Genomic DNA, 17,693 nt, shown 5'->3' with positions numbered 1-17,693 from the left:
AATCAGCTATAATAAAGGTAAGTTAGTCAACAAAGACTTCTTGTGACTGATTTTCCTTTGTGTATGAAACAGGAAGAGAGGGTATCATTGTGCTTCTTTCTTAGCTTCAGGATTAGAACATCCATCTAAAGTAATCAGGACACTTGGTGAGCACAGCAGGGACGTCTTAGTGTTTAGTTAAGTGAGCGCCACGTAGAGCTCCTGTGGAGGTCAGCTGATGGTTAGGGAAGTACTGTGCTGAGTCCCCGCTGTTGGGCGCTGTGGGAGAGTCAGCTACACGTGGGGATTTTTAATAAGTGGAATCTCAAGTATGGCTGGTTGGTCTTTATGCCTTGGATTTTCACTTCAGAAATAAGAATAAGCCATCAAAACCAATAAAAAGAAAAAAATCGGAGGAAGATCATGACTTCTAGGCTTTCAGGAATAACAAGATAATGAAACTGCCATAGAACATCTTCTTTACTTTTATTTTTTAGAGACTTAGATACATTAGGTCAGTTGGTCAGAATGTGAAACCTTAATCCTGAGTCAACAGATATTCTAAGTACTAACGATATGTGTACTCCAAGGAGGGTAACATGGCGCTTTCTGTGATTTGTACTTTACTGTGAATTAGTTTATCGAGCAATTAAAACATTTAGCTAGTTTTGGTAGGTTTTTGAAGAAAGGAGGAGGTAGTGATTTTGAAAATATTCTAGAAACAAATTAAAAACATGCAAAGTTAAAGACAAATTTCAGGTTCTTCCATTTTGTGTTGCATCGGCTTCCTTTTGCTAATAAAACTCTTTTTCACGTGGCTAGCAGCTTGGCAACACAGATCATATGGAAGCTGAATGTGAAGTGTGCTCCTTTTTTAAGTGCAGAAATTGCTATTCTACTGGTATTACCTGACATACGTTAGCATGTCACTGGAGGCTGGGTCACTAGCATTATTCCTTTCATGCTTGTTTTAAAGTAACTATTTTCTTTTCTTCCAAAGCTACTTGGCTCTCTATTCTACTTGGGGAAAATTACGTAATTACAACTTTTAGGGAAAAAAGCCTCCCACTTTGTCCTTTTCTAAGGAAGCGCCCCTGAAAAATAGCAGCCATCTGGTGATTCTCAGCAGTTTGGCTACACAAGATGATAATTTGATCCGAATGCATTAATCTCTGTTTTCTTGCATATTCAGAGGAATTTCCAGTGCAGTTAGACTAGCCAGGATGAGCCCTGTGGCTAAGGCAAAAGAAGGGTGGAAAGAAATATCAAGGTGGCCTTTTGGAGTAGAAGGAGAATCAACCTAGTCGATTTCTAACTACCTTTGGTCAACAGTGACTTTTTAGTGTGTTTGAGCATCCTGTAAAATGAGACTGGATCAGATAATACAGATGTTTTGAGTTTGTGTGGCCTCAGTAGTTTGTATATAAGTATTCCTGATTTTGAGTTGGGTTCATTTTGAAGAGTTAAATTATAACAATAACAACAATAAGAATAGCATATCATCATGAGCACTTACTATGTCCTAAGTGTATCCTTGTACCTTTTTTACAGAAGCCTCATGAGGCAGAGACTGTTATTATCTGCATAATAGTAGTCCAGAGAGGTGCAGTGAGGTTAAGTGACTTGTTCAAAGACATGCATCTAATTAGAGGTGAAGCTGGGATTTGAACTGAAGTAGCTTGTATCTGAAGCGTGAACTCTTAGCCATTAAGTTAAAACACACAATTAAGAGATGAAACAGAATAAACACATTTTATCTTTTGCTAATCATTAAAACAACATACAGAGTGGAGGGTCTCCTGCTGTGTCAGTGGTGCCTGCCTTTGCTGTTGGTTTGCCTTGGGGAGAGGCAGCCGGAGCCCCACCCAGGAGGGGACAGCCCATGGCCCAGGAAGGTGTGCACAGAAAGGGCGGCATGTTAAAGAATGACTTAGAGTCGGCTGTGAGCAGCCTGATTTCCCTTCAGAGGAGAAATCCACAGCAATTTATAGCAGCTGAAAGGAAGAGGGAAGATGCAGTGAAAAGGATGTTGTCAGAACTTATTATTAGGTGAAGGGCTTGTTACACATGAAAAAAGTTTGTGATCTTCAAAAATTTTGCATAATTAATGCATACAACTTTATGAGTTTGGAGATAAGTATACCCTCGTGAAACCATCACCACAATCTATATGATAAACCCATCCCTCACCTACCAAGTGTCCTCCTACCCTCTTTGTTTACTATTCTTGTTTTTTTTTTTTTTTTGTGACAAGAGCACTTAACATAAGCTTTACCCTCTTAGCAAAAATACAACACAGTATTGCTGATTCTAGGCTCTCTGCTGGACAGTGCGTCTCTGGGACTTTCTCATTTTGTGTGACCCAGACTTGTACCCTTTGACTAATACCTCTGTTTCATATTACAGATTTTTTTCTTTTACTAATTAGAAGTTGTGTATGTCAGTCCTCAATCAGAATAATTAAAAGTTTGCTCAAACAAAGCGTCTTCATTGTTTCTTAGGTAAAAGAAAGGCAGAAAATCTAAGTGATTCTTTTCCTTTTAATATAAATCTGGAGAGCAGAGTTCCTGCATGCAGAAAGTTCGTATCTGGAACACCCTCCAGGCATTAGTGTCTGGTCTGTGGGTCTTATGATGGAAAGACATTCTTCAGCTTTGCAAAAATGTGTGGTTGCCAGAGGGAAATACGTATGCATGTGTGTGCACTCATGTGGTTATGTAAATTGTGTGTGTGTGTGTGTGTGTGTGTGTGTGTGTGTGTGTGTGTGTGTGTTACCTTCTGGTTAGGATCATATAAATCTCATTATCAGTACAACTCAGGTGGACATGGGAAGACATGACTGCAGTCAGGCTCACAGCTGGTGTCCAAATACTTGTGTTTGGCTTAGCGACATGCCTCCTCGCAGGAGTGGAAACCTTGTCATTATGCCATTTAAATAAATGCAAGATGATCTGATTCTGTACCACTTTATAACTAAAAAGGTTCTTTGCTATCCACTCTTGGTTCTGAAAGAACATAAATGCTTCCTCTGCTTTCTGAAGAAATGAAGACTTTTCTTTCAATATCAATGTTTTGCTTATATTATCATAATTTGATGTTCTGTTTTCACACAAAAGTTACTGTTTGCTAATTTAATAAGGACAAGTTCAGCATATGGAAAACATCAGAGATGTTCCAAGGTATAAAATTAAAAATGCAAGGGTCCCATGTAATTCACGGTAATATAGGTAGAAATGGAAATGACTTTAAGGAGTAAATTAGTTGTTTGGTTGTTAAAAATCTGTTGTTTCCCACAAATGATGGGAACATTGAGGTAGGAGGACTGATTTAAAGTCACCACTTAAAACAGAAGAAAAGCCAAGCTCAGAGGTACAGAGAACAAATCAGTGGCTGCCAGAGGCTGGGGGGTGATGGGCAGGTGAAATAGGTGAAGGGTGTTAAAAGTACAGACTTTCCAGTTATAAAATAAATAAGTCCTCAGGATGCAATGTACAGCATGGTCACTATAGTTCATTGTATTGAGTTGCGTATTTTAAAGTTGCTAAGAGCATAGATCTTAAAAATCCTCCCAATAAGAAAAACAATTTTTTGTAACTATGTATGGTGACAGATGTTAACTAGACTTATTGTGGTAGTCATTTGACCATATATACAAATATCAAATAAAAAACATGCAAGCATTTTATATCTAGACACATAACCTCTTCTAAATAGTGTGCTATCAAAGGAATTCTTAAGGAGTTTACTGAAAGAGATTCCATGACCCTAGATAGCTCTTTCCATTATTAAATGTGGGGGAGAAGTGGTATTGTACCCTGAAAATTTATCTCACATCTACTTCAAAATCGCAGCAAATCACGTATATTTGCATTCATTCTCTCTCTCTCTCTCTTTAATATAAGAGGACTACAAATCCTTCTGTTCGTGCCCCACTGTCTCTCTCTCTCTCTCTCTCTCCTGTATATGTATTTGCCTACAGTGTACGGTTTCTTTAATCTTCAGAACTATATCCAATCTTTTACAATAATTTTTTTGTTTGTATTCCTTCTGTTTTCATGTTCTACTCAAGTCTTAGAGCTAAAAAGGTTATTCTGAGAGAGTAGTAATTGTCATTATTGCTGGATAGATAAATTGTTACATCTGTGTCACTTGGCTGTGTGACCTTGGGGAAGTGGCTTTGCCTCTCTGAGCCTCTGTTTTCATGCCTGTAATCTCAGAGTCAGCGTGAGAATTAAGCCAGCATACATGACTCTGGACCACCTGGTGGCCGTTGTCGGTGTCTCCTTGCTTCTTGCCTTGGTACCTGGATCCATTCACACTTTTTCTTTTCAACCATCACTCTCTTGAGTTGTAGCTACATCTACATTGTGATTAGATTTTTTAGTTTTATGTTTGTAAGGAAAAAATAAGTCAATGTATAAAGAAAAAGAAAGTCAGGGCACCCACCTGAGGGCCGCTGCCTTGATGCGGAGGAGGCCCCAGTGTCCTCTGGATCAGGCACAGCCCAGGGAAGCTCAGATTCGCCGTGGAAAACGTGTCCTTTCTGGCACTTGGAATTTCAATGATTAGCTTCTTTCATCATTTATCATCCTTCCGTAAAAACCTTCTCAGTCTCTGTTGTTGAAGAAATGGGCAGTCATATCATCTCTGATTCAGGATCACTCCTGTAGACCCAGGGAAGGAGCCAGAAAATGCTGAGTGGCCAGCAAGGTGGGAAGATCCTCGACTTTCACTGGCTTCTCAGCAGTTGGACACCCGGAGGCTGGTCAGTGGAATGTGTTCCTTCTGCACTCTTACTTGATTTACGAAAGTTTAAATAAATTGGTTTTGATGTTTGGATTCCTTGAACTTTCTGTTAATAGGAGGAACTAGTGATATTTTTGGGACTTACCTATATGCCTTTCATTTTCTTGGAATTGATTTGGAAGCATATGAGTTAAGCCATCCACTGTCCTGAGCTCCATGTCCATTTTCATCCAGTTTCTGCTCCCTAAAGCCCAGGTCCAAGTCCAACTGCCCACACTGAGGATGAGGAAAAAGCCAGAGAAGGTCCCGAGTTCCGAGGGGCTCTTTGTGAGGTGTCACTTTAAAGGAAGACATAAAAATGACAGCCATTTACTGGGAGACAAGCCCACCGCTGGGCCGGACGGCTGTCGCCAGAGCCATCGTATATTTTCCATCGCGTTAGGCAGAAACTTTTCTTTCTAAGTCATCCTCAAATGTCAGCATTTTTGCCTGAGAGACTATTCTCAATGACCAAATAAATTATAAACGAGTTAGAGAATCCAGCTAATAAAAGTGTGCCCTGACCTCGTTCAGCACTTCACCCAGCACTATTTCCACCCAAAGAAGAGATTCTGAGTCCCTACTTACCTCTTTCCTGCCTATCACGATGCAGAAGAGATGTCAGTTAGAAAGTAAATGTCAGATATTCATAAAAATTCATTTGTAAGTCCCTTTTTAAATGGTTCAAGTACTCATAAATTTGTTTCTGCTTTTATTTTAACAGTGTGACACTGTTAAAATTCTAATACATACTGCTTAAAATTTATATTACATCAAGTAAAAATACAGATTTTAGACAGATTTCCTGCTTAAAACAATTTTTATTTTTGGTGAAAAAATATAGATACATTTTTGCTTTGAGTTTAATTTTACACGGCAAATCAATTTTAGGTCCTCCTAGACAGATTGATCTATTTTTATCTTAAAACACACTTACTGTGGGTTTTTCCCTTACAAAGCCTATGACGGCATGGTTTCCTGTGCAGTTTGACATGCTGCAAAATTCTCATTTCAGGATATATAGGGCTTTAAGAGGCAATGTTAAAATACTTAAAGAATCCTGAAAACACTTTTGAACTTAGAATAAGGGTTATTATGGTACTAACTTAATTTTCCTGTATCAACATATCAAGTGTGTGCCCCAGACCCCCATGTGAGCTCTGGTGAGGAGAGGCTCCGGTGGGGAGAGCAAGGCCACCTCCGCAGGGGCTGCCAGGCTGCTCCTCACTTGGCATGGGCACACTGCTGGCCCTAATGGCCCCCCTTGGCTTGGAAGAACAGGCGGCCTGTGCCTGTGGGGCTGGCCTAGCATGTGTCATCCAGGTAGCCATGGTGCCAGGAAGGGGGAAGGATGCTAAATGTAGGTACATTTAGGGGGTCTCACGCCCCCAGGTACCCTTAGGACTGCACCCCTCTGGGTTAAACACAAACACTTTATTACTTTGCATTCCATCTGGAAAAACACATATGGAATTCGACTATGGAAAAAATCAGAAAGGAGTATTTTCTGTACAGTTAGAGGTAATAGAGCTAGATGATGACCTTGTAAAGACTCCGCTAAGATAATAATGTCAGTAATGAGGTGGGACTCTCTGTGGGCCAAAGGCTAAGTAAAGATCTTGAATGGCCGGAAGTGATTGGAAGAACTGCATTGTGACTGCAGTAACACACATGAAGTGACAGATTCCACATCTTTGCTGACCTTACATTGTTATGCTCAAGAATTAAATTTCCATAGCTGTCTAATTTAAAAAGAGTGAGGCTTAATAACTAACAGAGGCTACTGAAAATCCCCTCCCATATCCCTTTTTGACCTGAAATGCTGCTTATAATACATATTCATACATCTCACCATGTGTTATTCTAGGCAGAGGTCTCTTTTGCTTTTGAGAAAAGTCATGGTTTGTATTTCCACAAAGTGCGCAGACATTGTTAACACAACAAACATCACTATATGTCAAATGTATGTTACATCTACCCATTGATATTTAAAAAATAAAGAGTAATTTTCAAAGACCATTCACACAGGTTTGTTATTGAGAAGCATGCAGGAGGGAGCTCAGTATGAAAATTTTCTTTGCATAAATCTTTTCAAAGTGATTAAAAAACACTCATTATTTACACCATACTAAACTTCCCTAAATGTCCTATGATACTTCTATTTTAAAATTGTCTTACTGTGGGAGTATATAGAATATACATACAGCAAGTTTGATGCATGAGCCAACAGCCCTTAGCTTGAACAGGATGTGCTAGGGTCTCCCTGCACCAGGAAGATGGGAAAAGTGCAGCGGGAGCATTTCCTTTTTTCCAAGCAGCTCATGATGCTTTAGCGAAGACCTATAACTCTCGTGTCATTATTAAGGGTGTAAGAAAAGGGGCAGGGACAAGAAGTGGGGCACTTGACTCTAAGGGTTTAATCCACTAAAACCCTCACATTTTAAAGTGATAAACACTTTTCTTTGGCACTGCAAAAATAAAAGTCTAAATACTGTTGGGAAATTTTCCCACTGAATCTGAGCTTAAGATTTTTCAAGAAACATTAAAATTTACTACCACTTGATTATTATTTGAGGAGTAGCAGTGACAACATATCTAGTTTTGGGGTGTGAATTGAAAAATTTGAACTAATCATGGTCAGTTTATCAGAGTAGCAAATAAATGCCAAATTAGACCAATACTGTGAGCTCTGCTATGCTGTTTTGAATAATTTGGTCCAAATATCCATATTTGGCCAGTATGTTATTTCAGTTCATTCCAGTCATATCAGATGGGAACAAGGATCTTCTGTACAGGCCATATTACGTGACCCTTGTAGCTCTGCTGGAGCAGATGGGGTGCCAGGAGCACTGGAAATGGGACAGATCACTCTTTCTGTCACTGTTACATTTTGCATGAGAAGTGGATCAAAGACTGCAGTGGAGGGCTGCACAAGGGACCCAGACGTTGAGTAAGTCTCTGTCACCATATAGCTACCCTGCTGCCCCGGGTCAGGGATGGAGATGGCCGGTTGGAGGACACAGCCAGAAGCGGACAAAGCAGAAGCTCCTTGGCTGCCTGACAGACCCTGACCGCTAGTGGATTCTGACTCCTGCACTTCCCAGGAGTCCCAGGAGGCAGCCCCAGGACCACCCTCTCCGCCAGGCGGCTGAGCGGGCTGGGCTTCATCATCAATCCCAAGGCTTATCTCTGCAAGCTTTTTAAATTTGGGGCCAAGTGAGTCCAAGAAACTGTCATCCATCTCGTCGGCAATAAAACTGCAGCAGCCCAGGGAGCCAATGGGAGAACTGGGGGCGCCCGCCCCCTCGTTGTCATAGATCAGCAAGCAGTCACTGGCCCCCCGGCCGTCGTCTTCCTCCGCACAGGCAAATGCTTTCTAAAGGCGGAGGGAAGGGGAAACAATGATTTTAGAAGAGACTCAATTAAAGAACGAAATGCTGTCCGTAGAACTCAAGGTTTGACCACAAGCCTAATTCAGGGACCCCATAGATGTAAAGGCATACTCTTTATATCCACAGCCATGTTATAGAAATTACCTGGTTTTCAGCGAATAGTGTAGTTGACATCCCTTCAAAGTTGAGGCTGGCCTAGGTTCATGCCTTAATACTTGAGTTTGAAGGCACTTACATGGATTTAGGACTACCAGGCAGACACATACGATACGTGGGCCAAGCGTGAGGGTCCCTGAGGATGCTGGTGTAAACGCGTGTGTCTGTGTGCAGGGGTGGGGTAGCCATCCCTCTGTCTGAGAGCCTCACCTGGACAAGGCCTTTGCCTTGACTCTGAAACTGGATCCACACCACACTTCCCGACATCCCAGGAATCTTCGCCCCAGTCAAGCCCTCCCTGCCAATCACTCCTCAGAAACAGCATTGGTCTTCATTTGCCTGGGCGCTAGGCCAGATCCTATACTGACCGATTCTGGTAACAAAACTCTGTTCTCACGAGGCCCCAACCAAGAGGCAAGAAACCCACCTCCCAAAGTCCTCCACCTGCAGCCTCGTCCCTTCTCAGTACTATGCTCCCAGCTCACCTGCCCTTCCATCCCAGCCCTCCTTCTCCCCTGTTATTTTGGGTTGTTAATTCAATGGCTGTTATTTTGGGTTGTTAATTCAATGGTTCTTCAGCATTTTTGGACAGGACACTCTACTTTGAGTAAGAACACCTGTTCTCAGAAAAAGATGTGCATGTCTTCTGATGTCCTTTATGGTAAGGGACATACAAAAAAAGCTGCTTTGTATTCCTACTGAAGATTCTGCTGTTCCTGAAGTGCAAAGATTTGTTCTCCTTTGCTTTCCAGCTGGAGGGATGAGGGGCCACTTGATATATTCTCTCTTTGTGTCTGTCTACTCATTCTTCCTTTGGACCAGTGGCCCAATTTGGGCAGCCACCTTAGGTTATCTGTGTTATTTTGGCAAAGAACCTTTATTTTTTTTCTTAGATTCTAACAAGCTATAAAAAAGAACTGCAAAACTGAAGTATAGTCATGTCAAAAGACCTCCAATGTCAGTAGGCTAACAAAGGCAGGGCATTTTCTACCAAATTACCTGAGAGAAGTAGGAGTCCAGGAAATTCATGCTTATTGCCCCTTCGCTGTTGTCCTTATGTGTTCCTCCAGTGGAGTGCCTTGCTTTCACCACGCCAGGCTGTCCTGCAGCGCTGATGCTAAGTCCAGCAGCTGCTCCTGACCCTGTAGCCGCTCCAAGCTTAGTGATCAGCTCTATTCCGGAAGCCCCTTCCACCACTGTCCCTCTGGCACCTGTATTTGTACAAACTTCTAAAAACAGGGGAGAAAATTCTGTGAAATCTCATGGTGTGATTTTGTTTAGTTTTTTGTTTTTTACTGGTCTTTGATATTTAGGAGCAGTTACCAAGTAAAGCAAATAATTGGGAGAAAAGACAATTATATAGGACTCGAGGTGATAAGAACATCCCACAGTCTGTTATGCAAGAGTAAGAGGAGATGAGGATGTAACAGAGGATATCAGCAGATGAAATAGCTGTGAAAACATACTAATTAAAAAATGTAAAAAGAAAGAGATTATCAAGGGCAACAGCTAGAAATGGAAAAGTAAAAACAAAATGTTTAGTATACAACCATGGAAAGCATCTAATGCAAGGCTTGTCTGTTTCCAGGAAAAAAGAGCTTAAGTTGTCATGTTGGCTCAGAATAGAAACAAAAGAAGAAACATACATCATGTCATCATGCAAATTAGCAGATGCTAATTTGGTGTCTTGGTGCCTAATGAAAATTTAATAAGTTATGGCTGTTCTGCCTGTTGCCTTTATGTTACACTCCCATGAAAAGTTATTTCTTTTAGTGAATTAGGGATATAGTTTCTGCCGTGTAATTATAATGGGAGATGCTGGTGAGGACTGGGGAGCTGGTGAAGGCAGACAGTTACATTTTAGGGAGCTCTCATGCTGATTTTGCAGGCTGGGCACTGAAAAGCAATCTACAGCTAAGAATGGAATCAGAGATTTCAGTATTGGGCACAAGGTCTCATGGTTCCTCTTGTTTATGCCTTGGTTGGGCATGAAGTTAATATGAATACATTAGTCATTGGGTAAGCCAACTAAATAAATGATTTCACCTATCTGACAAAAGCTATCTTAGCCATTTATGATTGAACACAAGCATTGATTATTGAACTCAAATCAGGATACTGTTAGTTCTGGGGAAAAAGAGAAGCAACAAGGTCCCTGAGGCTTTAATTGCAAATTTACAAATGTTTAGAATAGTCCAAGTTGGCTGGTAGGCACATAGTGTTATATTTGCCTTTACATTTTCTATATATGTGAAATCTTTCCTCGGTAGTAATTAGGAGAGTAGTTAAACTAGTTGAGAGCTATGCATACATTTATTAAAGTTTGGAAAAAGTATAACATATCTTCAGAAACTAAAAATGGTGACACCAGTGGAGAAATGAACTTCCTGAAGCCAGAGCTAGGTCCTGGGATTGACTAATATGCTAATAGTAAACCATTTCATCGAAACCTTATTTCAAGGGTAGCATCTCTCAGCATGTGCACATATATGCACATTATTAGGAAAAGAGATATAGAATACTTCTTATTCTTCAATATTTCTCATTTAAGCCGGTATTGCTTTAAAAAATAAATTCAATGTTCACTTACCAGAATTTTCCATGAAATCAGTTCCATTGGCAATGATAGGTGGCACACAAATATTTGTGATTTCCTGCAAACCATGTTTAAAAAGTAAATACACTTAAAAATGCACCAGATTTCATGGCAGTATAGGTGAAATGTGGCCCTTTGCAACTGTAACATTACAAGAAGCCCCAATTCTTGCATTTTTATGGCTTGACATCTGAAGAGCTATGGTCCTGAAAAGCTCCATTCATTTCAGCACTGACTCTCAAGAGTCTTTGAGGGTCAAGGAGTCTCTTATTTTTTTTAATTAAAAAAATTTTTTTTAGGTTTTCATATCATTGATCTACAATTACATGAGGAACGTTATGTTTACTAGGCTCCCCCCTTCACCAAGTTTCCCTGACAAGCCCCATTACAGTCACTGTCCATCAGTGTAGTAAGATGCTGTAGAATCACTACTTGTCTTCTCTGTGTTGCACAGCCCTCCCCTGCCTCCCACATTACACATGCTAATCGTAAGGCCCCCTTTCTTCTCCCCCACCTTGTCCCTCCCTTCCCACCCATCCTCCCCAGTCTCTTTCCCTTTGGTAACTGTTAGTCCATTCTTGAGTTCTGTGATTCTGCTGCTGTTTTGTTCCCTCAGTTTTTCTTTGTTCTTATGCTCCACAGATGAGTGAAATCATTTGGTACTTGTCTTTCTCCGCCTGGCTTATTTCACTGAGCATAATACCCTCTTGCTCCATCCATGTTGTTGCAAATGGTAGGATTTGTTTTCTTCTTATGGCTGAATAATATTCCATTGTGTATATGTACCACATCTTCTTTATCCATTCGTCTACTGATGGACACTTAGATTGCTTCCATTTCTTGGCTATTGTAAATAGTGCTGTGATAAACATAGGGGTGCATATGTCTTTTTCAAACTGGGCTGCTGCATTCTTAGGATAAATTTCTAGGAGTGGAATTCCTGGGTCAAATGGTATTTATATTTTGAGTTTTTTGAGGAATCTCCATACTGCTTTCCACAATGATTGAACTAATTTACATTCCCACCAGCAGTGTTGGAAGATTCCCCTTTCTCCACAGCCTTGCCAACATTTGTTGTTGTTTGTCTTTTGGATGGTGGTGATCCTTACTGGTGTGAGGTGATATCTCATTGTGGTTTTAATTTGCATTTCTTTGATGACTAGAGATGTGGAGCATCTTTTCATGTACCTGTTGGCCATCTGAATTTCTTCTTTGGAGAAGTGTCTGTTCATATCTTCGACTCATTTTTTTATAGGGTTATTTGCTTTTTGAGTGTTGAGGCATATGAGTTCTTTATGTATTTTGGATGTTAACTCCTTGTTGGATATGTCATTTATGAATATATTCTTCCATACTGTAGGGTACCTTTTTGTTCTATTGATGGTGTTTGCTGTACAGAAGGTTTTCAGCTTGATATAGTCCCACTTGTTCATTTTTGCTTTTGTTTCCCTTGCCTGGGGAGATATGTTCATGAAGAAGTCTCTCATGTTTATGTCCAAGAGATTTTTGCCTATGTTTTTTTCTAAGAGTTTTATGGTTTCATCACTTACATTCAGGTCTTTGATCCATTTTGAATTTACTTTTATTTATAGGGTTAGACAGTGATCCAGTTTCATTCTCTTACATGTAGGGAGTCTCTTATTTTTATGCCACATTACCTTTTCCTATCTGAATAGAAATCAAATTTTGCTCCAAATGATTGAAATAAATGTTTTACAAACTGGATCCTTACCTTGTCTTCAGGGTGGGCTCCTTCGATTCCCCACTGATGAATTGTCCCTTCTGAGCCATCAGGAACTGGGATAAATCCACCTGTTACTCCCCCAATTGGGCCCATCCCACAATCACAGGTCAGCAGCAGAAGGGGGGCCACTAGTATAAAGGAAAACAAAATATCAGAACATTTGAATTTCTGGAAAGGGTTTAACATGACAATTGTCTGAAACATTACAAAGAAAATACAGTATTTTTAATACTTATGGAAAATATAACAGAAAGCAAAATTTGTAATTTTTTGGAAAAAAAATTGATTAAATTTAAGTATACTAAACTTCGGTAAGATTATGAAGCCAAAAGAAAGATTGGATCATTTTTGTGACATGTATATTGTCATCATAAAACAGACACGTTGCATGAATAATAAAGATGGTTGTTTACTTCTTTGATCTTTTTCTGTAATATGTTTTTATTATTATTGCAAATCTAGGTACATGTTGAGTCTATGTATATTGTGTGAGGTGAATACATACCTGGATAGTCATGATTTTGGTGAGCCTGATAATGTTTTAGTCATCTGATCTCTAATGATCTCATAATGAACAGTGATTAGCCAGCAAACTCCCTCATTAATAGACAGATGATGTAATATCAGTGGGCTCTTAATTGTGACTTAAAATGCTTAGCTTGGAGGGCCTTCTGGTCAGGGTATTTATCATTCTTTCTGCGCCTATAGTTGCGTCTTGGCAATAAAGTATAATGTCATTCTCATGCTAATGGACCAAGAGAGAAATACTCTTTCTTGAAAGGAACTGTTTTCTTCCTATGTCAAGTCATCAGCGACCCATATCCACTTCTGGGCTGCCAAGGCCATGCGAATCCTAATGTGTGGCTCTGTCCACTTAGAGGTGCTTAATGAGGGGTTTAAGACACAGCCTCTGGACTCAGACTGCTAGGGTGTGAATTTTGGCTCTACTGCTCACCAGCTGGGCAAATCATATCATCTTTTCTTGCCTCCATAACTCATCCAAAAAAATGGGAGAATAAATAATATCTACCTTATAGATTGTTGAGGGGATTAAATGAGTGAGTATAACTAACGGACAATAGTGAGAACTCTTGAGGACTTGCTAGTATTTTTTGGATGGGCTACACCAGTTATAAAAATGTGGTATCCTGTATATACATACATACTATATTTATATGATGAAAAATATTAGGTCAATTGTATAAAGCCAAAAGAGGTTGGATATAATATATTTTCTCCAAATTTAATGTAATGTTCATATTAATGATACTTCTAAAGGCTCTATTTATTGCCATTTTCAATTCTGTGACTTTATGAAATGTGTGTGGAAGATTGAATATTATGAGTTGACAAATTAGTTTTGAAAGGGGAGGGATGTACTTTTAGGTGGGCATAATAGTCTTTTAGAAATCTTATCATTGTATGTGCAACATGAATTTGGTTTTTATATATGTATCCAGAGGTTTTTCAAAATGTTGAGTTTATTTCTCCAGACTGACAAACATGTATGTTCTGTCCTGCACACAATTTAAAAGATGGCATTTTGAAAATGGTAGGATCAGATGAAGCAAATATGGTTATGGGAATAAAACAGTGTAATTTCTCTGACGGCCACCCTGAGCCACAGTCCCAAATACGTGGTGGCCTACAGGACAGACCCATGCCTCAAAACTTAACATTTCAGAAACCGAATTCATCATTGCCACCCTGCATGTTTGTGCTTCTTGCGATGTTTTGCGTGCTGTTTGATGACTTCAGGAACAGCTGAGCTCAGCACTTCCTCTGGGCTTCCTACCCTTCCTACCGTCCCTTCTCTCCTCTGGTCTCCAGACGCTTCTGTGTGCCCCTGTGGCGCCTCAAGCATGTGCCCTGGCCCCTCCGTATCATGTCATGGCTCTAAGTCTGGCCTCCATCATCTCTTCTGAACTATCACAAAAACTGCCTGACTGTTCTTTCCCTTCTTACAGCACAACTGCTGCTACTGTTATCTTCCTAAAATACAAGTATGATCCTAAAATACTAGTGTTTGATTCAAATACTTGCAGCAACTTTCACGTAGCATGTGTGTGAAGCCCATTCACACCACCCCAGTGCACCTGTTCCATCTCCTTCCTTCTCCTCAGCCTCCCGAGGCTGTGCATCCTAAAGCCTGCTAAGCGTTTGCTCTTTGGCTCCTGCTGTTATCCTTTGGGAACACCTTTCCCTCATTCGTCCTCACTGCTGTTACAGCTTTATCCTGGTATTACTTTTTCCATATAGTTAGACATGCATAAATGTGTGAACTATGGGAAAGCCAGAATCAAGTTCCCCTTTCAGATGGATATTTGTGTAAAGACTCACATTTGTACTTGGAAAACTTTTTTCTTTTTAAATTAACTAATATAATATTGAAAAAAGTTGAGTGTCAGTTTTAGCTATTAAATGAAGTTATATATGATAGCTTCAGAATAGTAAATGCTTTTGGGGAAGGAAGAATGAGATAGTATGGCGTGTATGGGAGGCCACTACATGTACATACAGAAATTTTTTAAAAAAAGATGTGAACAAATATGGCAAATATTAATATCTGTTAAATCTGATTTATGGTTATATTTGTGCTTGTCATGTTATTCTCTGTACGTCTCTGTGATTTAAAAATATTTAATAAATTAAAAAAATTAATTGAATGGGTTGCAGTAGACTTATTATCATGAAAAATCGTTTTAACTCTAAAAGCCTTTGGTTCTGTAATAAATTAGGGAAGTGATTGTGAATAAGAATTTTCCATGTAGTTCTTTTAAATAGAGACCTACTATATTCAAAATACTATTTGATTCACAAAATTTCGATTTAAATGCAACTTTTTAGAAACCTATCTGTTGAATAAAATGAAGTTTACTTTTGTTGAAAAATAAAACATGTGGTGTCCCTAAATGTGGCCAGTAAATGTCATTATATTCAGTGTATATTCATGTGGTAAACTATTTGAGAAAGTAGTGGATTAAGCAATAACTTTTCAGAGCCTAGGATATATTAATGTGCATTATAAAACCCAAAGCCTAGGACAGCTTATACATTTTCCCTATATTTATTTGCCAGGGTTCTCTTTCTATTTTGCAATCTCATGGGACTTGAGTATGGAGCAGACATTTTAGAAAGTGCTGTCCTTGTGGATAAAGCCATTACTTTGACCATAACCAATACCAGCGTGTGTGAAAAGGGTTCATGCTTTATTTTTCCCTCTTGACCCTCTCTGTGCTATTTTCTGAAGGTCTAACATCTATGACTCGCTTTACTCTTTCATGACTATAGATTTTGTTGACAAGTGACACGTTAACTGCACACTTTCAGATTCTCTCTACAATGTCTTTGCCCCCGGCCTGGCCCGTGGCGCCGTGAGGGAGCGGTTCTGCCCCCGCCCCCCGCCATCCCCCGGCCAGCATGGAGGCCTGTGCGAAAGCGGACCCCCTCCTCGAGCGGGGCAGCGCCGGGGGACCCGCGACTCACCCAGCAGCAGCAGGAGGCCGAGCAGCAGCAGGCCGATGGCGGCGGGCCCCAGCCTCACCCAGGACCTGTCCCCGTGCAGGATGTCGGTGTCCGTGCTGGGGTCGTAGGTCTCGCAGGCGTCCCTGCTGTCACAGTGGCAGACCTCCAGAGCCAAGCTCTCTGGGGTCTCACACCGCCTGTCCTGAGGGGCCGTCACTGCAAGGGAGACTCTGTATGTTCCGGGAGGGATGGGCTGCTGCTGGGCGCTCAGGAGCGCAGAGGTAGCTGTAGAGAAACACACAAATAAGCTTTCACTCTTAAAGCCACTTTTTTGTGTTAACAGAACCAGAGTTGCCATAGACATCACCGTCACGAGTAGTGGGGCTGGTGGGAGGGCGAGGTCTGAGCGGTTGGGGCCGCAGGGGGTTCACTGGGTAAATCGGGCTGGGCTGTATGCCCTCCTCTCTGCCCCCATGGGGTCGTTATTCTCCCCCATGAAGACTCGTCCTACCTTGATTTTCTCCCCAAAGAAGATGGGAGGCTGGCAACATTTAAATATCAGGACACCCTCCTCTCCCACGTGTCTGCCCCAGCCGCTGGACGTTTCTGGGGCCCTCTGAATGAGCACCTTCCCCAAGACCCTGCTTCATGCCTGACTTAACAAGGCTGAGTTTCAGCTTTCTCCTCGGCTGCTCCTGACGTTCCTCGTGCCATGAGTGCAGGGCCCCCTGTGGTGAAGGCCTGTGGGTACTGACCTTGTTCTCCGTCACTATGTTGTTACTCTCTGATGGGCTCCGGCAGCTGCCCTGGCAGGCTGTAGAGCTGTGAGACTGAGTCATTCCTGACCCTCCCCCCGATGCCCTTTGACATGGTGCTGGGCTGCCCAGTCCAGACACTGTTCCCTGTGCAGCCTCAGTCTAGCCGTGTGGCTGGTGCCCGGTCCTGTCACCTGCGGACATTTCTCTGGCAGCCTTTTCATCGGCAGTGTGTCTGTGGCCCATTTGGAGCCAAGTGCTACATGCACAGCTTGGAGCTAGAGCCTCACGACAGGACCAGTGACGCCCCAGGAAGGAAGGCCTTGGGTGACAAGATCCCTTTGTGACTCTAGCAATGGCTGATCCCCAGGACAGGCCAACACAGAGTCTAGTCATTTCACACTTATAAAAGGATGTCTAACTGGTCAGAAAAGAACGAGAGAAAAGAGAGTTCATTCACAAAGGGTTTGAAGTGGCCTGATGGTAATTGTAGAATCCACAAAAGGAAAAGATCCTTGTTAAATCTAATGGCTGCTTCTAGGAGAATGCCTGGAAAACACAGGGAATATAAAATAGGCACGATAAAGATTAGGAGGAGAGGAAGGATAGACTCGCTCTTTCCCAGTGACCAGTGGTTCATGAGTTTTGGTCCACCCTGTTCTCACGATCCCTGATGAGTGACAGACCGAAGTACCCCTCCTATAAGCTTTGAGCAGGACAACCACCCAGGGCTTCGTGTCTGCTCACAGACTGTATGGTCAGGAAAAGTTTATGTGCTTGGAAATGGAAACAGCTCTGCACTAACATCAATGCCTGACTCT

General features: G+C 41.3%; 1 protein-coding gene across 2 annotated transcripts in view; it reads right to left on the bottom strand.

Annotated features, from left to right (window-relative positions):
• Nucleotides 1-5,565: 5,565 nt before the first annotated feature.
• DSG3 (desmoglein 3) overlaps nt 5,566-17,693 on the bottom strand; it is a 30,410-nt gene continuing 18,282 nt past the window's right edge. For both annotated transcript variants that reach the window (XM_073212718.1, XM_017661755.3), the window contains 5 exons: nt 16,139-16,402; nt 12,641-12,780; nt 10,903-10,966; nt 9,312-9,541; nt 5,566-8,140 (listed from right to left, as the gene is read on the bottom strand). In XM_073212718.1, coding sequence (XP_073068819.1) covers nt 7,526-8,140; nt 9,312-9,541; nt 10,903-10,966; nt 12,641-12,780; nt 16,139-16,402 — 1,313 coding nt within the window. In that variant the 3' untranslated portion in view covers nt 5,566-7,525. The remainder of the gene's footprint in view (nt 8,141-9,311; nt 9,542-10,902; nt 10,967-12,640; nt 12,781-16,138; nt 16,403-17,693) is intronic.

The sequence above is a fragment of the Manis javanica genome, chromosome 9 (assembly GCF_040802235.1).
Source record: "Manis javanica isolate MJ-LG chromosome 9, MJ_LKY, whole genome shotgun sequence".
In the NCBI taxonomy this organism is placed as follows: Eukaryota; Metazoa; Chordata; class Mammalia; order Pholidota; family Manidae; genus Manis; species Manis javanica.
Note: the sequence above shows the minus strand (reverse complement) of the source record. Positions and strands in the feature narration are given on the sequence as shown.